This window comes from Tauraco erythrolophus, chromosome 9, assembly GCF_009769465.1.
Source record: "Tauraco erythrolophus isolate bTauEry1 chromosome 9, bTauEry1.pri, whole genome shotgun sequence".
Taxonomy (NCBI): domain Eukaryota; kingdom Metazoa; phylum Chordata; class Aves; order Musophagiformes; family Musophagidae; genus Tauraco; species Tauraco erythrolophus.
In genome coordinates, this window is record NC_141473.1 from 8,758,563 (window position 1) to 8,781,899 (window position 23,337).

A 23,337-nucleotide genomic window follows, 5' to 3' on the forward strand; every position below is an offset into this window, starting at 1 on the left:
AACAATTGAGCAATATCATTAAATATAATACTCTATTAAAACTATTCATTATTTCATACTTATATTAATGTGCGTCTTATGATATGCATTACCTTTTTTTATATTTTAATCTGAGAATATTAGAAATAGAACCAAGAAAGCCTTGCTACTGAAAACTCCCATCCAGAGCTAACTGTCTTGTAGAGCACTTAATGAGTCGTTATTCATTATGATGGTGAGTACAGGGAAGGCAGATGGCACAGTAATTTTATTGATTCTGTGATTCTACTGTAGCTTGCTTATTAAGTAGGATTGAACGCCACAGTTAGTGTAGCCAGAACTACATGAAATTCTGTTTTGATTCAAGGGTATCAGAGAGTAACTTTCAGATAGCATTGTTGGAGAGGCCTGCCAGACATGAAATATTGCTTTGAAATCTCATTTACCTTAGTAGCAACAGAATATTGCACAGAGTCTTCCAGGAAGTACATTCCACAACTCCCACTGCAAAATTATTTCCACTGAAATTGCTATATTAGTTACTATATTTTATTTAGTTCTTGATTTTAATTTGCAAGTCTTATTTTTAACTATTAAGTTAGTCGTAGCCATCTAGATGTCAGATGTCCTCTATGGTTTAATAGAGAGACACTCATACAGGCACACTTTCACAGAATAAGAGAATGGTTTGGGTTGGAAGAGATCTCAAAGATCATCTAGTTCCAACCCCCCTGTCATGGGCAGCGATACCTTCTACTAGATCAGGTTGCTCAAAGCCTCATCCAACCTGGCCTTGAACAATTCCAGGGATGGGGCATCCAGAACTTCTCTGGGCAACCTGTTCCAGTGTTTCACCACCCTCATTGTAAAAAATTTCTTCCTTATATCTAATCTAATCTTTCAGTTTAAAGCCAGAGATCATTCAGCTCACTGTTTAAATAGGAAAGCACCTTTACTGGGTGCTCTACTACTTTTACCTGCTTGGTAGATAGAGAAATGAGATTAGAGCATTTCAAAATAATTCAGAATCAAGGGATACAATTAGTGAATTATTTACAGGTTATGTTACTTTCACAGAGCAAAATTTCCCTTTGTGCTTTAAAGCATTTACTGGCTTTATCCAAGAATGATACAAGCATCGGAGTTTTATAAACTTACTGTACAATACCTTGATACCTCAAAATGTGGGATTTAGTTGGCTTTAATAATGATGACATGATCATATTTCTTTTAAAAGAATTTATCACACTACCAAGCTCTTCATTCTATATTGCCCAATATATCACCAGAGCTGTATGAAGACCTTGAAAAAGTTATTCTTGGTCTTTCCAGTGCTGGTAATTCATTGGCACATTTTTTCTGCATTAAGTAATTTATATATTATCCTCTGTTGTTGTTTTTTTTTCCCTAGCTTGTTTTGTTCAATACCCTTTGAGATGTATAATTCAGTTCTTTCTAGAAATCCGGTTGCAGCTGCTCTCATTATTAGATTTCCTTTGATATTAAGAAGATTTTAAGTTATTTAAAGCATGGGGTCAGACACTACAGCAATAACGGATGATCTCTAGCTTCCAAAGTGTCATAAAATCTAAGACACATATGTGCGTTGTATATTATAATCCACCCACAAGTGCTTTAACAAGTGATTCCTCTGGTGCTTTGATGCGTGCATATTGATATATACATGAATTGCACAGGGAATGGTTATATATTGGAACCTTTAAATTTTGATCTGATTATTCGGGTACAATGAAGCCAATGGGACAACTGCAGAATGAGGAAATCACATGTTCTATCGGTAAACGCAAAACTGAAAAATTTAGTTTTTATCACTGCTAAACATCACTAATGTTTTTCATCGATAATTCTAATTTATAATGTGGCTCAAATTTCTGACTTAATCCAAGCAAAATTCAATTTAAAACCAGTTGTTACTCTACAGAAATATAATTGAATTGTTAGCATCCTCTTCAAAGCTTACACCTAAAAGAAAATGTAAGGTCTACTGTGCTACACTTAGCCTACTACGATGGTAACATTTATTAACTTTCCAGAGTTTCAGGATGTTTAATTCTATAAATCGTTCCTTCATTGAAAAAGTCCTTTTTTAAAGTGTGAGTCACAATGAATAGTGTTGGGCCTTTTTCAATAAACTCATTTTTATTGATATTTCATCTGAAGCTACATGGCAAATCTGTATGAAACCTATCTTAAACCACATATTAATTTTCAGCATTCGAATTGTACAAACTTAGCTGTTACTTGTATACTTATAGGATTAGCACTTAGAACTAAACAATGCTGTCAAAAGTCTGCAAAGTTCTGAGTATTTTCTGCAGTAAGTAGAGAGCACTCAGATCTCCACTGGGACATATGGTTTCTCCTAGAGAAGTTTTTGCCTTGCATAGCCTTTGGCCAAAGCCCACCATCTGTAGTTTCAACTTTTCTTCCAGCTGCTGATAAAGGTGAAGTATAGAACATATGCTGCAGAAAGAGTAACCTTTACATTAGTTTGTTGGGGTTTTTAATATTCAGGGACATTTTTTCAACAAAATATTAATTAATGTAAACCTTGGAATACAACTCTAGCAACTCCAGTAGAATGGACTAGTTATTTGTGGAAAGAATTAGCTTTCCTGATGGAGAAAACGTAATGCAGAACAGTACAGACATTTCCTTCCTATATTTCAGACATATGTATATAAGAAATGAAACCCATGGTCCCTCACTGTGAGCTGAGAATGAGTGTCATTGACATATCATTTAAACAAATATGTTTGACACACCGTCAGTTTTATACTAAAATGATCCCAATGAGCTTGAAAATGGTTATATGCAAGTAATAGTGGATTCTAAAATTACTTGGCAAGGCGTAATTGCTGAACACACCACTTCCATCCACCTAAATATCACTGTCTTAACCTAGCTTAGGTCATAAGGGAAACCAACTGCATAGCAAACATATGTCTGCCGCACAAAGCTTCCACATCATTTCAAGTATCTTGGCACAGTTCACAGCATCTGCTCCCGGGAAGCCCAGAAAACAAGCAGCAGGTAGTGCTGCAGGACAGGAATGAAGAAGAGCTACAGGTATGTCAACCAACTCCCACAATAGCTTCTGCCTAGACTATGCATGGTTACATACAGCAAAAGCAGTCCATGAGTACTGAAATTCATTACACGCAAGAAAAAAATGATTATAGCAATGTAATCTAATATAATCTAATGGTTGAATCAGCATGGTTGCACATCTCAAGCATTTCTATTTGCTTTTGACCCTGAACAAAGTGAAAGTTGTGGGACTAAAAATTTTAGATATTTTTCAATACTAAATAGCTGACAAACACCATAACAACAAAAGGAGAAATGGCATTTGAAATACGTGCCTGCAAAGCTGATGGGAGGCAAAGTAAAAAGAGGATAGAGCAGAAGAGGAGGACATAATACATGTAAAAAAGAGGTGTATTCTTTCATAGATTGAGAAACATTCAAAATGATACATCTGCTGTATTGTTGAACCCAACTCACATGTTTCAAAAAGCCTATTCCATCCATGTTTTAGACACAGCAAAGAACTGCAATTACTTTTAAAAAAACTGTATATAGTAAATAGAAGCTGATTACGAAGTAACTAGATAAATACATCTTTATTGCCAAGAAGCACATCATAGGTAAATTTGAAAACAACAGGAAAAAAAAAACCACCACATTTTAAGCTCCAATTTCAACAATTACTTTTAATTTCCTTTCATAACGTTTTTCCTTGTTGTAAGACTATAAACACCTTTGTTTCTTTTTCATTTCCTCAAAACATGAGCAGGGAATACGCTAAGCATCCTTCTTCTCATTGCTCTCTTCAGAGCACTTACATTTATATACTTCTTCCAGGAAATGTATTTGACATCAGTAACACTTTTATTTTCATAACACTTCCAGAAATTATATTTCAAGCCATAAAGAGCATTTTAAAAAACTAAGTCCTCATCTCAGGATGGGGGCGGGGGGAGCACTGGAAATCAAATATAATCCCCCTCCTGCCAAAAACAAACTAAAAAACCCAAATAAATAACAGATAGTCATCAGGCCAAAAGGAGAAGAAAGAACACCCAGTTGAGCTTATTTCCAACATAAGTCAACTGAGTTTGCCCTCATCATCATTACTCAACACTTTTTAATCTCTTAAATGGATTTTTGAAGGTTAAAAGGATATCTTTTTGGCTCTTAATAATAAAAGTTAGCCTTAAAGCATTATTTTCTGGCTTATAGGAGCATTTTGGGCACACACCATGTAGCTTACTGTTCATTACAAAGGTGTTCATTTTGGCAACAATTCCAGTGAATTCTGAAATAGTAAACTGGACATCTGTGCAGCAGCACATTACTGTCTAAACTTTGTTGTCATGACCATTTTGTATCATATCATTGTAGGCAATTATTTAAAGGATTAAGAATGTGTATCTAGATACCTCCTGTTTAGGAAATATTTTATAAGACTGGCCGTAATGGTTTTGTTTGATGGTTTATCATGGTAAAGGGATCATTTCCAAAGTGAACACCTTCCTAATGAAGCAGACACATTCACTCACAGAACCTCAGGTTTCTTTTGACAGGCATTCTGGGAAATGCTAATATTTCAATTGATTCCTGGACGGCACAGCATTGGGATTGATGGTGTAAAGGAACCTAACTAGAAGTTAGTGCACTAAACATCAACTTGAACTGAGAATACTCACTGGTATTCCCTAGGTAGCCTCATTTATAGCAACTTGAACTGAAACCGTAGAAGTGGCTGCATATGCTTTTTTTTTTTTTGCCCTGAAAGGCAATGCTGAAGCGCATCGGTATGCACACGTATTGCTTCAAGAAGCCCTAATGGGATACACTATTGTGCACCAGTCTACTTTGATCACTAGCCTTTTTACTTAGGATACCACATCAGATTCCAAACAAAAATTCCTCATTAAACTTTGCCCCTATACTTAACATCAACCTGACTGAGTAGTCCCTCCTGTTCATCTGCTGTGTCATTACTCTGGATCTGTGTGAGTGCCTTTATCCAAGCAGACTGCGTTGAATGAGGACAGACACGATGCTCACCAACACGAGCCTTACCTGATTGACCAGGGGGTGGGACTCCTGACGATCCTCTGGGCAGACACAAAAACACCGTCAGGACTGCAGCTCTGTTTCCTGAACATGGCTCAATGGCAATCGGTTTAGGAGCACCCTGAAAAATGAAGATATCTGTGTAAGATCTGAGATTTCCGTTATATTTTTACTTATACATCTTTAAATGCAAAAAACTAATAGGGAAAAATATCTTCCTACTGTTACAGGGACCCTTAAATAGAATCATAGAATCATAGAATGGTTAGGGCTGGAAGGGACCTTCAAAGGTCATCTAGTCCAACCCCCCTGCAAGGAACAGGGATATCTCCAACTAGATCAGGTTGCTCAGGGCCTCGTCCAACCTGGCCTTGAACGAGTTATAAATTAAACAGGTTTTTCTACCCGTGTTAATTGACTTGAAAATGGGCTTTAATAGCCCACACTGCAAATCTAACCAAACAGAAAAAATGAAACAATCATAAAGACAACAAGATTATACTTAATTTTATAGCTCACTAAATGTAGAGGTATCAACTTCTTAAAGCTTAGAAAATGGCACAACTTTTTGGTATACACACTGGTATCTGAAAGTAAGAGAATTTCCTCTATTCTAATAAGTACTACCCATGTGAAATAATTGTGCTTCAACAGCATCCATTACTCAGCCCTCCTAATGCCAAAACCATAAAATGAGAGCAAATCTATATCATATACAGAGAGATAAAGACAGACCATCCCTCTTGAGTTTTCCAGACCAGTAAATCTGCCTTTGCTGTGTCTGTCCTGGTAAGCAAATGATTTCTCTGAAGCAGGACTTTCTTGAATTTTTTTTTTTGCATACGCAGAAAACAGGCACAGTGTTCCTATATTTAAATAAACTTAGAAGCTCGCTGAAAGAGTTGCCTGTGCGACTATCATCTTACTTTGTCTTATATAAAGCTATGATAATAGTGTTTTTGCTGGCAGGAGGTATGTGTTGTTACCAAGCATCTCTCTCTTTTTAGCTATACAGATATTTTAAGTTGCAGTTAGCTTTCAACTAAATGGTTGCTGCCATATTGTTCTCAAGTTACCAAGACTGAGGATGCTCAGAGAGAGAAAAAGCAAAGAGGTCTACAAAGCCATAGAATAGTAAGTTTCTAATACGACAATTCACACTGTTTCCATATTTACATGTTTCCATGTTTTGTGCTCGCTAAGAGATAGGCATTTCACTTTTGAGAGCTTAAACATTTAGTCAAACAATAAAGATATTTCTAAAAACATTAGGTCAAAATCAGCATAAGCATTTGTGGTTTTTTTTGTTTGTGAATTTTTAGAATGTCTGTCATGTTCCAAGGCAAAATATGAGTTTGATGTTTTGATTCACAATTCAAAGCCATAAAACTTTTCATTTACATGCAAAATGCAATGTATATATAAATGTCAACTGATTCAAATGTACTAAGAAAAATGATAGTTTAGTCAAGTTAAATACACTGCAAAGTACTAGATATAAAGAAAACAAAGGCGCTTCTATCATGTAAAGCAATTATCATTTTCTATTTTTCTACCTCCAAGTAACCAACATTTATTACTGCTCAGTGAAGATAAGGAAATGGAGAATACAGCAATAAATTGAACAATAGATAAATATACTTATTTTTTACTTCATGGTCATATTTGAAAGGCGTTTCTGTGGATTCATTTGAGGTGATAGCATTAAAATAACTTGGGCAAGGAATGTCATCTTATTTAAAATTGCCATGACATAATGAATGACAACTTATGTTCACTAAAACCTTATTAATAACAATGAAACAGAAAAGTACAATCCCAAAAGCTTCAGCTTAAAAAAAAAAAACTGTCTAAAAAACAAATAAGAAATATTTTCTAATGCGAGTGTAATGGGTTTGAAGCATTTAATAATAATTTTTTGGAATGCATTGGCACAATGTAGGCCAAAGGAACAGATGAAGAGAACAGATTCAGAACTTGTGTAAGTTGGTGCATATCTGTTGACTTCCATGGATCTATTATCAGCAAAACATTTAGGCATTGCTGGATTATATGATTCTATACTAAAAGCAAGGCAAAAAAGAAGGAATAAGAACCTTGCTAATATCAGCAGCATTGATTGCACATGCAGAAAAGTAGTACAAGTGGATTATTGGAAAATAAATGGCGTAGGAAAGTTTTCTTAATAAGGTTTCTTTGACTTACATATGTTTAAGGGCAATGTAAAAAACTGTACAAAAATAATGCTAACTCTTCTGATCATAACATTTAATATAGAAAAGAGTCTTGATGGGATCATTCAGATTAGCAGCTTCTCTACGCCCTGGGCTGTTTAAATCTAATAAGTCAAGCATAGGCATAGAATAATATAATATAACACAGCACTGACAGCAGCCTGGTGTAGATCTCTCTGCTTACTTCTCCCACTACTACAAACTGTCACTCACTCCTACCTGTTGCACTTCCAGTTGTCACAATCTAAGGTTTCTCAACAGCCACACACACTATCACACCTCCCCTTGTACCTAAATAATTGCCCCTTCCTTCCAGCACTTCTACCTATATCTCTCTTCCCTAACCATCCAGAGAGGGATGCAGCTCCATGCAAGTTAAGTTCATCTCCCTTCCAACCTGTGTTTCCTGCTGCACCCTGCAACAGCCCTGCTCCTGCGTCTTCAGTGCAGAATAGGCTGTCCAGCTCCAGGCAAGATGCTGCATTAGGAGCTGTGAATGGAGCAGAACAGATGCTCTTCACGTTCATGGACAGAGCGCCATAAACTGTGGAGGTGGTTAGTCAGTCACTCCCGTGCACTCACTAACACGATAAATAGGTTTTACAAATAAATACCTTCGCATAGGTTGTCATGGACCATCTTCCACTATATACTAGAACATCACCCGAATCCTTATACAGCAGTTAGGATTAAAGTAGTTGGTATTACTAATGCAAGCAACAGAGCATTTAAGTCATCTGTCCTGATTTGTCACAATGGCAAATCAAATAACACGATTCCATTCTATTTGAAAAGGCAGGCAAAATGAAATCTTCATTTTAAAATGTAATTCAGAATATAGTTTATGTAGACATACAATTGAAAGGAACCAATTTACCATTATGCCTTTTAATTTGGTGAATAATTACTTTATTATAAATCAAAATGTTGATATTTTCTATTGCTGTGTAATATAAAACATTTCATTAACAGGCACTGTCCTTTTCTGTTTGAAGATTATACTAACGCTTTACAAAACATAATTGGAGAAAATCATTCCTGATAAATATTTTTCAGAAGATTTCATCCAGAAATCAAATACAGTAAGAATTTTGTATTTGTGCCTATTTGTTCTTTATAGAACATTATGACTGAAAAAGCAGATGTCTTATCTTACCTCACATCATTAAGATTCACTAGCAAAAAACCACGGAAGCATAGAGCAAACGATAATAATTTAGATACCCTAAGGTTTGTCAGTTGTTTAAAGATAAATACATAACCATGAATCAAAGTTATTTCAGTGACATAACATGTTCTCTGAAATGTGCCATTTATCATGCATTTTCCACGGGTTTTTGGAAGAGATAAGGCACATGTTTGTTTGCCCAAAGCACTTAGCTACCGTGATTTACTTGCTAGAATTATCTTTTTTTTACCCCTGTACAGAAAGTGACTTACATTTTTGCCAAAAACCACAAATCACAATCACAGAGTTAATAAAACTTTATCAGTGGAAGACAGAATAAACAAATACTTCTTTATTTAACTACACTTTACTCTTACATTCTCTTTCTTACACCCCCTGCGACAGAAAGAGGTATGTCAGTTGGGAGGGTGAAAAAGAAGGGAGAAGAAAATCACAAAGGAATAAAAGGGTGAAAGAGCATATATTATTATTGATAGTGAGAAAAGAAGAGTTAGTGGATGCAGAAAGAAGAAGCTGAGAGGTTGGGGAATAAAACAGAATTTAAAAAGAGAGATGAGGTTTTATTCAAATTTAAATGTGTACTTGCATATTGATTCACAGGAAATAAGTATGAGAAGTTGTCTTCCCAGTGTCCTAGATTTTTATCAGAGAAAAGGTTGTCTATTCTCCAGATTTTTTTGTGAAAATCCTACAAAGATCTAGCCAAAGTTCAGCTGCCTGGGTGAGTTTGTAAGGAATTATTGAACTTTGGGAAGATTCTTTGCTCACTCTTGATCTGTTTCTATATGGAACAAATTTTGGCTGGATTTTTTTTTATACAAAGGACAGCTAGTAACACCACCATTACTGGCACAAAAACATATGTCAGTATATACCATATTCATACCTGCATTAAAAATTTTTGTTTCTAAGTAATTTAGCACATCTGGTTTTCAATGACAAGAAAGTAACAAAGTGCATTGTATTATCTGGCTCTTTAGGAATAGCACAAACGAGCAGCTTTAAGAGTTCAGATCAAGAAGCAGCTGGAAAACGTATTCTGTCATTCTTGGAGGGCAGGATGGGCAACAGAAGGCAGCAGCATGAAGCAGTGAGAAGAGCAGGAGAACGTGACAATAAGTACGGGGATGTTCATGGACTTGCTGTAAGGTTTCACAATCTCTTTGTGGGAAATGCACTGAAACTTTAGAATCAATTTGTATCTATCAATGAAAATATCTAATACCATGAATACGGGAAGACAAAAAGCGTGAAGTGTTTGGCTCTCTGTATTCCAAGAAGTAGCGTCTCTCAGAAGTGCTATAAAACTTTGGATTTTCAGTACTATCTCTATCTATTTTCTGTTCAGTATTCTAAGCAAGGTGCATCCAATTTTTAAAAGTGCATTATTATACCATAAGACAAATAGATCACGTAAGACTAAATGGCTCCAAACTCATGCCAAAAAAGCAATTAGAAAATTGAATCAAGGAATTAAGGATTAATGTGAGCATGTTACACCTGTCAGCAGTAATAAGTATTTTGACAAGAGCAGAATAAAGTTTGACAGTGTGCACAAATACAGATCTGATATATAAATCAAGTATTAAAATGCAAACAACTACACATTAATCACTGTAATGTTTCCTAACTAAAACGGTAGTACTACTTACGAGAATTCATTATGAATAAAACTTCATCTCTTCTTCTTAAAAACACAGCTTGACTTACACTTTTTGTTTTAGTAATAAATGATGCCAATTTAAACTTAGCTTTTAATCATATTATTAAAACAGAATTAATCTGGTGAATTCCACATAAACTAAGCTTGATGGCTTGGCAAATAAACAATCAAAACTGTTGTTGTGACAGGATTAGTACCAGACTCAGACTGTAAATAGCCACTCTTCTGGAGTTCAATGTGCAAGACTTCAGAGGGAAGAAAAGAAAAGAAACAAGACTGCATCCTCTGAAGAGGTAAGGAATGTAGAAAAGGAGGAAATGTAAAATTTATACTGTTATATTACAAGTATTCACATCTTCATTTTCTCTTAGTTTCAGGTTCTTTTCCTGAATTCTGCAGTTATTTTCTGAGTTTCTTGATTTATTTGTGATAAGCAAGTCTCAGATTCAGAAAAGCACTTAAGTTGCCTTTTGGTCAAATTTAGATACCCACATACAAAGTCAAAAGCCTCAAAACCCTGTTAATGTTGGGTTTAATATGAAAAATTTCCCAATAGCTGAAGCTCTCCTCTACCTGCCCAGGCACATCCCAGTCTCTCTCACACCACTTGGGATTCACTGGCATTCCTGCAGCTGCTTTGAATGTAGAGCTTGATCTAGGTAGCTGTTTTCAACAACCGTACCAAATTAGATTTTTGCAATACAGTTGTGGCTACTCTCTTTTGAAACAGTTGAAAGCATAGGTAGCTCTGTTCTTCATGGAAAGAGACTTAATCCTGGTTTTCCTATTCTGCTTTTACTAAATTCTTGTTTAAGCTGAAATACTCTAACCTATAATTAAAGATGCAGAGTAAAATGCTGTGATTGCTCTGATCATTTTCAGTACAGTAAGGGCAGACTTTTTACCAGGGCAAGGGAGGAAAAGAAAATTCATCCTTTCAAATTCACAGAATTCCATTGATGTCATTTGGTGGGGCTTTTTTGGCCATTTTGCTGGAGAAGCTCCAAATGTCCCTAGCACAGCTCTCCTGCTAAGAGAAGATGGGAGACTCCCACCTGTAGCCAACCTCCATCCTATCCCCATCTGATTTTCTTCATGATCATTTGCCAAGGGAATCCAAACCAACAGTAATGTCAGAGGAATAAAGAAATGCTGTCTGCTCCTCCCAGGAGAAGCCCACTTTCACAGCACCCACTGCTGCCCTAGGGAGAATCTGGTGCTTCTTCCAGAGTGCTGAAACTAAGGCAATGCTTCAGACAGAAACAAAGACTAATCAGAACTGCTGTTTTCTTAGGCTATCAGTTCTACACTGCATTGCCATTCTAAATGTTGGGTACATATTAACTAACACTCATTAACATGCTTTTGAGTATGAGCTTCCCACCCACCCAGAAGTTTTGACAATCTTCTCCACAGATTTGTTCAACGAGTAACGAGCCTTAATGACAGTGCAAGAGGGAGGGGAAAAAAAAAAGCTTTCACCAAATCTCATTTATATGCCAGGAGAAATATACTTTAGGAAATACTGCAACAGAATAAATAAGCAAGGCTGGAGTTCTGAATGTTGCTTTGTGGTTGGCATAGGAAACACCAATTCTTCATATGACCCTAGGGTTTTACTGAAATTATAAGCATCCACTAAACATTTTCATTTAATCTATCCCATAAAGTTCCTCTCTTGCAATTAGTAAGTGGAAAGCTTTACCTCATCTAAACCTACAAGAATGGCCCAGAGCCTGAGTGTCCTCAACACTCTGGGCTTCTACACTGCACTTTCTTTTGCCTGAGAATTTCTCAGCAATCCTAGCTTTGGTTAACAAGGTCACACTAACCATCGTGAGGTATATAACCACGTTTCCTACAGCAGTAAAAGCTGGAGAACATTTTAGAGTATCTTACAATTTTTCCACTTATACTAAAATAGACTTGAAGTAACTGCCTTGCTTCTGTGACTGAGTCATCCAGCCAGCACTGATTTACTGGGAGAACTCTACCAACTCTACTCGACTTTCAGAATGAACCAGTTTTCCCTGAAAACTTCTATAGTGTCCAATGGAACTGAGACCAACAGGTTTATTGATAACAAAATTCAACCTGACCAAAATTATACTAACATTTCTTATTAGAGGGTTTTTTTTTAATAGTGAGTTATCTTTTCACAGTAATTTTGCCCCATTGTTTTAGCAGAATATAAATCTCAGTTAATTTCCTCATTTCAAAATAGCCATGAAAATCTTAGAATATATTGGTACATTATTTTCAATAAGAAAAACAGTGGGAATTAACAATAAAAAGAACACATTATGATAACCAAGCTGTGATTATGGCCCTAGTGTACCAAATGCATTGTTATCCTTCAATTTATTGTCTTACTTCTCTGTCTCAACTATATCAATATGCAGTGATAGGCTGCATTCCTTTTTGCAGTCTTTTCTGAGTAGAATGTGGTGGTTAGTTATCAAAGGTTACGCACTTGTGCTGGTTTTGACTGGGATAGAGTTATTTTTCTTCACGTTAGTTAGCACGAGGCTGTGTTTTGGATTCGTGCTGAAAACAGTGTTGATAATAGTCAAAGCCTTTTCTGCTCCTCACCCCACCCCACCAGCGAGTACACTGAGGGTGCACAAGAAGTTGGGAGGAGACGCAGCCGGAGAGCTGATCCCAGCTGACCAAAGGGATATTCCATACCATATGACGTCATGCTCAGCATACAAAACTGGGGGAAGAAGGAGGAAGCGGGGGACATTCGGAGTGGTGGCGTTTGTCTTCCCAAGTCACCATTTCACATGATGGAGCCCTGCTTGCCTGGAGATGGCTGAAAATCCACCTGCCAAGGGGAAGGAGTGAGTGAATTCCTTTTTTTGCTTTGCTTGCACGCATGGCTTTCGGTTTACCTATTAAACTGTCTTTATCTCAACCCACGAGTTTTCTTCCTTTTACTCTTCCAATTCTCTCCCCCGTCCCACCAGAGAGCAGTGAGCAAGCGGCTGTGTGGGGCTTAGTTGCCACCTGGGGTTAAACCACAACAGCAATGATGTTAAATGTATGTATTAATCTGAAAGTCTTTATGCTCAGAAGAGCTATATTTTTATTATAAGAACTATATTTATTTGCAACAAAGTTTCTTTCAGCTATTCTAACAAGAGACTTTGTTTCAAACCCCAATAATATGTCATATAGCATTTCATTAGCAAAAGAGTTATGAATTGACATTCTGATTAAAACTGATTTATGAAGACAAAGCTATGAGAAACACCTGCAGATATATTTATTTTCAACGGAGTTTCCAGAAAAATCTCCGAGTCAAGTTTCCTATTCAGCTTTCATCCTACTGCCTAGATGTTGCTTTTTCTGAACTGTGACACTAGTGTGAACCATCCTGCAGTTCTCTTGACTTTCACAAGCCACTGAACAGATCAGAAGACACTGAAGTTAAATCCAAATATCAGGTAGCTGTGAGGTACGTTGCATTTCTTTTTCTGTACGTCCATGTATCCAGTTTCCTACCTCTTCATACTGTTATATAAACTTGGTTTTACTTTACTTTTTCATCTTGCCCATTAATAAAACTAATCTCAGGTTAATCTGGAAAACATTGAACATAACTTACAGCAGATGATGTGTGTAGTAGTTGTACTGGATTACTGCCAGAGGTATCCCCAAGAGCCTCCAGAACATTCCCCTATTAAGCTGTATGAGTCTGATTAAAGGCTGGCAATGTTAGCATCCAGTTTGTGAAAAGAAATTTATTTTGGCAGCAGCTAGCTAGATCCTGTTGGGAAAAGCACCTGAGACCCTATGTCTGTGGCATATAGCAAGCATCAGATACTTTCCTGTAAATTCTTCCTATCACCATTTCAAATTCTGTAAGTCAAAGTAGTGCTGCACAGTGAAGTGATGCTAATGGGCATTTGTTTCCCAGACAGGTATATCTGTTGGATCTCCAAGGAACAGAAATATGAAATGGAGAGTCTGTTATTCCTTCAAAATTCAACCTTAAAGGCTCTTGTCTATGAAAACTCACATTTCACTGGTGAGAAATTACTGACAGTCTATCACTGTCTGAACTTGGGCTGATTACTTAAAACCAGACATCACTTCTATATACAACAGTGGGTTAACGTTACCCAAGACCCCCTGGCAGAAGAGGACGTGGTCCCGTCGGAGTCACTACTACCTTTTCAGCGTGGGAAAAATTAAGTACTAGGCCCAGTTTAAATTCTGTCTAACTTGCAGGCTGACAAGGGTGGCTATGGCAGCAAGCAGGGGAATGCTGAGCTAAGGATGAGCACAATACAGGTTACTTTCATCAGGAGCAAGTAAACTGAGTCAGCTACAGATTTCTGAAATGTCCATGAGGTGGATAAACTTGGGCTGTCCTTTACTCGAGGTGGATCATAAAATTTCCACCTGTCATTGTGACAATGAATCTTGAGCAGAAGTCAGAAGTTCTGACTAGCAGATGCCTTTTGTGACCACAAAGCTCTCATTCTTGTAGCCATGCAGAATCCTAGAGTCATTAAAGATATGGTTTGATTATTGTTTAGGAGATCTATGCCAGACTTGAGGGTTAGGGAAGGCAAGTGTCCTGAAATTATTATGCTGCATTTTGCATTTCTTGCAAAATTGGAAAGAAAATATAGTACACCATATGTCATCCAAAATACACTTATAGTGAACTTTTCTTCAGCAATGCCTTTTAAAGTTCTTTTGTAGCCTCCTGGCCACATGCAGGATGCCTAGTCAATGATAAATTAAAACATTTATACCTGGAACCATAATAATAAAAAAAGAGAACTAAATCAAGACACATTGTGAAAACTAGCTGCCAGCAGAAGGGATTAAAGTGCAAACTTGGCAATATTCTTAATGCAGGAAAAAAATGTTAATGGTACCAGAATAATGAATTAATTTCTATCATGACAACTTACACAGATCATGGCCTACTGAATGTAGGGAGGACACAAACCGAGAGTCTGAAAGCATGACATAGCATTTATTTCGATTGTCCTTGCCATGGTCCAAGGACAGCTGTAAAACTTGTACACCATAGCCAACACCACCCTAAAACAAGTTATCTCTATTTAAGATTTGTAAGTCTACAGAAGTTTTCATCCTAGTGACTGTGTGTGGATATCGTGGATCAGATCGTAGCTGCTTCAGCAGCAGGAAGAAACAACAATGAAAGATTTCTCCATCCCAAAGAAAAGGTACATGATGGCAGCAAAAAGGAACCTGGTTTTGCTGCATTATAGAGTGGCAGCAGCAGCATGTGTTAAACTGACTAGCAGTTTTGGCAGCAGTTGCTGCCAACGAGGTGTAAAGGGAGAGGGCAGGCTGACAGGCTTGTGAAAGCACGAACCAGACCTGTTTAAAGGTGTTGCAAGATGCGCTTTCCTCTCTTGAGGACCTCCGTCACCTACTCTGCCCATTCATCAATTTGAAAGCATAATTGGGTACAGTTTGTCACTTGAATCTGATTAATTAGTTCAAATCTCAAATATCTATGAGATAATCCTCAGTTGCCTAAATCAGCACAACACTTGAGTAACAGCAGAACCATGCTGATTTATACCAGCTGCGAATCTGACACTGTATTATTAATTTCTTAATAGTGTCCTTGAAAAATCTTGCAAATAAACTCAAACTTGAGTATTATCACAGAATGGTTAGGGTTGGAAGGGACCTCAAAGATCATCTAGTTCCAACCCCCCTGCCACAGGCAGGGATACCCTCCACTAAACCAGGTTGCTCAAAGCCTCATCCAACCTGGCCTGGAACACCTTCCAGGGATGGGGCATCCACAACTTCTCTGGGCAACCTGTTCCAGTGACTCACCACCCTCAGAGTGAAAGCAACATTTAATGTTGCTTTCCAAGATGCTCCCAATCAAGACTGTTAGTACTTAGAGTGGTCATAAACATATTAGGAACTTCACTGAAAATGCACAAGAAATGAAACTTACAGGATCTAACCTGACAAATTAGACGCATGAGGATTAGCGCTTGGAGAAACTGTTGCATTAAAGCAAACAGGATTACTCGCATGAATGAAATTATTATTCATTATTTATGCATTTTACTCATGTTAGCTTAAGTGAATAATTTTTTTTTAATGTAACAAAACAGAAAAAAGACTGCTTGTTTAAAACATGACAAAGTTTGCATCATTTTTACTACACTAGCAAAGATCTACTGTACAAAGTATTTCCTGAACTTGGATTTGCTGAATCCCACTTACTTACATGGAAAGTAGGTGTCATTTTTTTTTAGAAAGTACCATATTCCAGGCCTGCTTAACCTCTTGAGTACTGCTAACTGAAAATGAGTAGCATGGAAATATAGTCTAGTTCAGTTTACACTTCTGTTCCACGTGCATTTCCTAGGGAAAAGCAGGAACTTCTAATTGTTTTATATTTTAAATTTAGATTTTATATTTTTATTATTTTCTTCAGAAGATGGTACGCCATTACCAACAACAAAAACCATTATTCACATTGAATTCTATAGTCCCCATCCTTATTGCATGAAAGTACAGAAAAGCTTGTTGTTTTGCTTCAGGAAATGTTCTCACTTTAAATTTTACATTGTAAAATTTAGCAGCAGTGATGACGCTTGAAACATCTCTTCTTCAAAAGACATATCATTTTCACAGCAGATTGACTGTCTTTTTTAAAGAGTTTCCTTGTTTCCTTGTTTTCAATTCACAGATTTGTGAGCTTTTCATTGGAGTTTGCTTCAAACCCTTGCGTTCCATGAAGCTTTGAACTCCATCTCATATATTTTTCATATCTAACCAAATTATTTCTCTCCCCCTAATTTTATGAATAGAGTTTACTCCACTGCCAAGAGTAAATCAGAGTAATATTTGTCCAGTACTTCAATTGTCAGAATGGTATAACACATTTACTTTTGTACTACATGTAAACTCTAATTTATTTTAGCAGTGACAACTATGAGCCTAATAGGGTAAATCTTGCATTTCACCATTGTTTTCCGATTCCTCTTCCCTTTTCCCACCCCTTCCCAACACCATTCCCAGTCTTAGGGTGCTCCTTCCATGGAAATAAATGCCCCATATCAAATGCCACCGACTAACACAATAAGCAGAAGGAGGAGGATCTTATTTACTTAAACAAGGGTTGAGATTTGAGATCAGTCATCATGCAGATGTTATTTCTGAAGCTGAAAGCATTCATGATGAGTGTTACTATAGAAACCAAGCTTTGTAAAATATTCCAAACAAACACTTCTTTATTAGCCTGCACTGTAACTACAGCACTCTGCCTTACACTGCATCCCACGGTAAGTTATCAACCACGCATATTTTCTTTCTGGTTATTTGCTTTCAATAGTAACTACAAGACAGGATTTCTATAGGTCTTAGAAGATGGTGTATCACAATACCAGCCATCCATAAAATGACACACACTGTACTCATTCAGCACTAAACTCCCGTCTGTTTCATTTCCCCCCTCCTGTGGGCAGCCACTCAAATCAGTGTTTCCCTGTTCAGCAACAGTGAAAAACAGGAACCCACTGCTAATTCCTGTGGTTAGATCAGCAGCACAAAACCAGCAGTAGTTACTAAATGCCAGCCCCAGCCTCTTTAGCAATTAAACCATTCTTCCTCCTTAGATTTTGTGAAGCATGTGCGTCACTCAGCATCAGAAAGCCTGTCATATCATAGCTAGAAGTTTCAGACTTGTTGGTTTGTTATTCATACAAGAGGAGAAGTAAAACTTTGAATCCCAGTTCCAGTGGGACTCTTCCCATGGTGCAGGATCTGTGACTCTGAGCACAACCCCAGGGCTGGAGCAGGTCACAGCCACCGCTGCCGGGTGACTTCAAAACACCACAGCCCATGCCAGGGGGAAGAGGAAGCTGAAGTCCCAACATGTGCCTAGTATTTTCACCACCTCTCTCTCTTGCTATCATTAAACTACCCATAGAGAGCTAACAGGGCAAACTTTTACTAGAAGTTAGGCAGGTGAAAGCTGACTTGTTATTATAACACGTGGAAAGGAAAATTGTATTTAAGGCTTCGCAAGGAAGTTAGAAGAAATTTCATTACGGAATGAATGCATCAAGTGGATATTGGACATATTCCTTCTCTGAGGCCTTTCAGTCTCTTTTCACAGAGAAATCCTTAGAAAGGATAAAATACTACTAATATTTCAAAATATAGAGATGTTCAAGACAGGTATGCTAGCAACTTCTGATTATTATAATTAAAATTCCAAAGCTGTTTTAATTCTCAACTTATTGTAATGTGCTTATAATCTCCTTTAACTTTCTATACTGCGTTTCTGTTTAAACAGGACAATTTTGCTCAAGTCTTTCAGAAACTTCTCACCTATCTTTGAGATGTGAGACAATTAACATTTTTTTCCTCTAATATCTGTTCTATGCAAGGCTTACAATTTAATTTAGCAGGTCGAGAGAGGTGATTCTCCCCCTCTACTCTGCCCTCGTGAGACCTCACCTGGAGTACTGTGTCCAGTTCTGGAGCCCCCAACATAAGAAGGACATGGACCAGTTGGAGAGGGTCCAGAGGAGGGCCACGAAGATGATAAGAGGGCTGGAGCACCTTTCCTATGAGGACAGGCTGAAAGAGTTGGGGCTGTTCAGCCTGGAGAAGAGGAGGCTCCGGGGTGACCTTATAGCGGTCTTCCAGTACCTCAAGGGGGCCTACAAGAAAGATGGGGAGAGGCTGTTCAGGAGGGCCAGTTGTGATAGGACAAGGGGTAATGGTTTTAAAATAGAGGGAGGTAGATTCAGATTGGATATTAGGAAAAAATTTTTTACCATGAGAGTTGTAGAACACTGGAACAGGTTGCCCAGAGAAGTGGTGGAATGTCCATCTCTGGAGACGTTCCAGGCCAGGTTGGACGAGGCCCTGAGCAACCTGATCTAGTTGGAGATATCCCTGTTCCTTGCAGGGGGGTTGGACTAGATGACCTTCGAAGGTCCCTTCCAGCCCTAACCATTCTATGATTCTGATTCTATGAATTTAAAATTTGGCCTTGACTCAGGAAATGTTGAGGATTCCTGACTTTCATTATGGTAAAACAAATGACTTTTAATACAGTGATACAATCAGAGTATGATTAGATTTCCATAAGAGTATATAGAAGTATGGAACTACATGTGCCACTGGTATCTACTTTAACACACAATACTGCCATAGTGAGGGAGATATTAGCAAAGGAGCACAACTAAAGAGCCGGTTAAAAAGTTTTAGTTGTGATTTGTGCTGTCTGCAAGAGTACGCTGAAGATGATAATAATAAAATAATAGAAAAAAATCTATAAAATGTTTTAAGTGTGAGAAATGTGTGGCAAAGGATATTCTGGAAACAGGTCGAAGACAAAGCAAGAGATCACAGACAAAGCAGCCATGTTTTGTGAAGACAGTTACAATTTAGAAGTGATTGTGTGGGACCGAATACAAAGAATGCAATTAAAGCATGGCACATGTCCTGATGGACAAAACAGCCAGAGAGCAAAGCACTGTAGTTAAACAAAAGTCAAAGATTCAGAGACCGTGCAAACTATTCTTCAAGTGGCAGTTACCTATTTACTATACCCAGAATATCGTAACAGATTTTCTAGGTCTGTGAAGTAGGTCATGCCTTCTCCATCAGAGAAGTTATAGATAGCTGGGCCTAACATGGGCAAAGCATGCCATGTCCTCTGTATAATGGTCCTCAAGGAATTACAACAGCTAGCAACAAATCTGACTTCCTCCTTCCCAGCTTAATTGAGCAAGTTGCCATTTACAGCTGCACTGACTTAGGGCAGCCTTCAGTATCTGCCGATAGCAAGTCAAACCCATTCTTCTTTACGTGCAGCAACTTAGCTTTTCTAAGGGGTTTTGTTTGGTTTATTTTTAAATTTTTCTTAGCTTTTTTTCTTGCTGTTTTCCATGTAGAGAGGACACAATGTAAAAAACCAACAAAATACATAAGCATTTATACATACATGCAAATATACTACACACAGATGTGCATGTCATTATTTCTAATAGTGCTATCAGAACTCTCTGGAATGCTATGTTGAAGCAAAAATGTAAGCATAATAAAAACTACGTCAAAGACCTTAAAAGAAAAATCCTTTTGAATACATTCTTAGTCCCAGACAGAGCAGTTTCTCACAATTCCCCAAAAGTCAATTGAAATGAGTTGCACTAAGAGGTACTAGAGCCATCAACATATTTAAGAATTTCATAGACGTCTTTTAGTTCTCTTTGATCACAAATTGCCAGAATGGTTTCTACTCTCTCCAGTACCTGTTTCCCTGATTCTTCTGCTGTGACATTTCTGGACGACTTCCAGTTCTGATTGTTGTAAAGTCCTTGTTTTTTGCAGAATCACCTAGTGTTGAAATTTGCAATTCCAAACACTATCTTTTTTGGTCTGTTTATCAGCTAACACTCTTTGCTTAAGCAATCTTTGCCCTTCACATTCCAATTGGTTTTCTTCTTATTCAAACTTCTATGAATTTACCATAAGTAATATCACTTAAAATATAGATTAATGTTTTTCTTTATTTAAGAAAGATTTTATCTTTGTGTAACCTTCAGTTATGGAAAGTATCTGAACACACACATAATGACAAACTTATTTGGGGGATTACCATTTTATCCATGTGATTTTTATATTACTGAGTTTTATTTTTACATTTTCTTTATACGTTTAAAACTATTTTCATGTCCACATTAAAGGCCTCTGTATAGTTGTAATTTTCCTCCTGTTTGCCTGGTTTTGGTCATTAGAGTTTCCTAATTTTCAGTGAACTGCTGAGCAAGCTGAAAACGTTAATTGGATATATCACTTTATTTTTTCTTGTAAGAGCTTCTTATTAATGGCTACTCATGTAGATGATATAGATGTTAATCAATTTGCATCTGTCCTTCTAAAAGATTTAGTTAGGTCCCTAATTAACCATCTGTAAACAAACCCTTGTTCAGTAACAGGGTTCAGTCATTTACTGTGAGCTGGCAAAGGCTAGTAAGGGTCTTATGCTACCACTCTGTTCTGCTGTAAATATGGAACTAGATGATCTTTAAGGTCCCTTCCAATCAAATATGATTCTATAATATACAGAAAATAGTTGGAAAAAGATAAGGGACTCCATCTAGATGGTAGAGTACGGGTTTCTGTCTAATTAAGTCATTGTTATTACGCAAAATCATCAAAAATAGATTCATAGATTCATAGATTTCTAGGTTGGAAAAGACCTTAGAGATCATCGAGTCCAACCATCCCTAATCCCCATTAAACCATATCCTCAAGTAGATCATCCACCCTATTCTTAAACACATCCAGGGATGGAGACTCAACCACCTCCCTGGGCAGCCTATTCCAGTGGCTGACAACCCTTTCAGAGAAAAAATTCTAACATCCAACCTGAATCTCCCCTGACTAAGCTTATACCCATTTCCTCTTGTTCTATCACCCAACACTAATGTAAAGAGCCCTTCCTCCACCTCCCCACCATCTTTTCTCAAGTATTTATAGGCTGTAATCAGGTGTCCCCTCAGCCTCCTCTTCTCCAGGCTAAACAGCCCCAACTCCCTCAGCCGCTCCTCATAAGTTTTATTTTCCAGCCCCTTGACCAGTTTAGTCGCCCTTCTTTGGACTCGCTCCAGGAGCTCAATATCTCTCTTAAAGCGAGGGGCCCAAAACTGGACACAATATTCCAGGTGCGGCCTCACCAGTGCCGAGTACAGGGGCAGGATCACTTCCCTGCTCCTGCTGGTCACACTATTCTTGATACACGCCAGTATCCCATTGGCCTTTTTGGCCACCTGGGCACACTGCTGGCTCATATCAAGCCGGTAGTCAACCATCACCCCCAGGTCCTTCTCCGCCAGGCAGCTCTCCAGCCACTCTTCCCCGAGCCTATAGCAATGCTTGGGGTTTTTATACCCCAAGTGAAGGACTCTGCACTTGGCCTTATTAAAGCTCATGCCATTGGCCTCAGCCCAACAATCCAGTCTGTTCCAATCCCTCTGAAGGGCCTCCCTACCCTCGAGCAGATCGACACAGCCTCCCAGCTTGGTGTCGTCCGCAAATTTACTGAGGGTACATTCAATCCCCTCATCCAGGTCATTGATAAAGATGTTAAACAGAACTGGACGCAGCACTGAGCCCTGGGGAACCCCACTGGTGACCGGCTTCCAGCCGGATTTAGCCCCATTTACCACCACTCTTTGGGCCCGGCCATCCAGCCAGTTTTTAACCCAAAGGAGGGTGTGCCTATCCAGGCCAGCAGTTATCAGTTTCTCAACCAGAACACTATGAGAAACTGTATCAAAGGCTTTACTGAGGTCAAGGAAAACTACATCCACAGCCCTTCCCTCGTCAACCAGGCGGGTCACCCTGTCATAGAAGGTGATCAGGTTTGATCATAGCAAGTGTCTGTTGCTTCCTTGAAGTGTCAGGTGGTTTAGCAATACTAGGAATCATGTATTCCATAGCTATACGAAGTGAGGTTAATGAAGATAACACATTCCTATGATGAAAGTAATAGAGACAGCATTTAAAAATAAAATTCCCTCAAAAGAAAGGCACAGTATTCTGAACATTTGCAAAGATACTGGTCTTCCAGAACACCAATGGTAATCCACTAGAAAGTTCCTTCATATTTTTGAACTTTTATTCAATGAGTTTATCCGTTATTTTTCGCCTACCTAATTCTACACTGTAGCACTTTCTACACTGTGCAGTGACCACAGAAGTTTCTGTCCAGTTTCAAGCAGGGTAACTAACCTCTCCAGTAAATCTTGTCTCTCACCGCCTCCTGGGGAGCACGCACATTTGAGCATGTCAAATGCAATGAGGATGTCTTTTTTTATTATAACATGCATGGCATTATATACTTAAGGCACTATATACTTATATATATATATCCCATTCCCAGTGTGCTGTTATGGACCACATATGCTCACAAAGACTTGATGCACAGCTTCTAGCTCTTTTCTTATGGGCTGCTCACAGCCATGACAAAGAGATAGACCGTAAGTTATTGTCCATACTTAAGAGCAATTTCTAGCACAAAAGGAAACCATCTTCTCCATTCTTACAAGTAGATAACTTACTGATGTGTGTCAGTAGGCATTATTCATTTTTACTGCACAGAAGCAGATCAAGGGTGCCGCTCA

General features: G+C 38.0%; 1 protein-coding gene across 1 annotated transcript in view; it reads right to left on the reverse strand.

The window, feature by feature from the left end:
* The window catches only part of ATRNL1 (attractin like 1), a 526,301-nt gene that overhangs the window by 47,329 nt on the left and 455,635 nt on the right, over nucleotides 1-23,337 (reverse strand). The window contains exon 28 of the mRNA XM_086616365.1: nucleotides 5,092-5,206. Within this exon, the coding sequence (XP_086472491.1) occupies nucleotides 5,092-5,206 (115 nt within the window). The remainder of the gene's footprint in view (nucleotides 1-5,091; nucleotides 5,207-23,337) is intronic.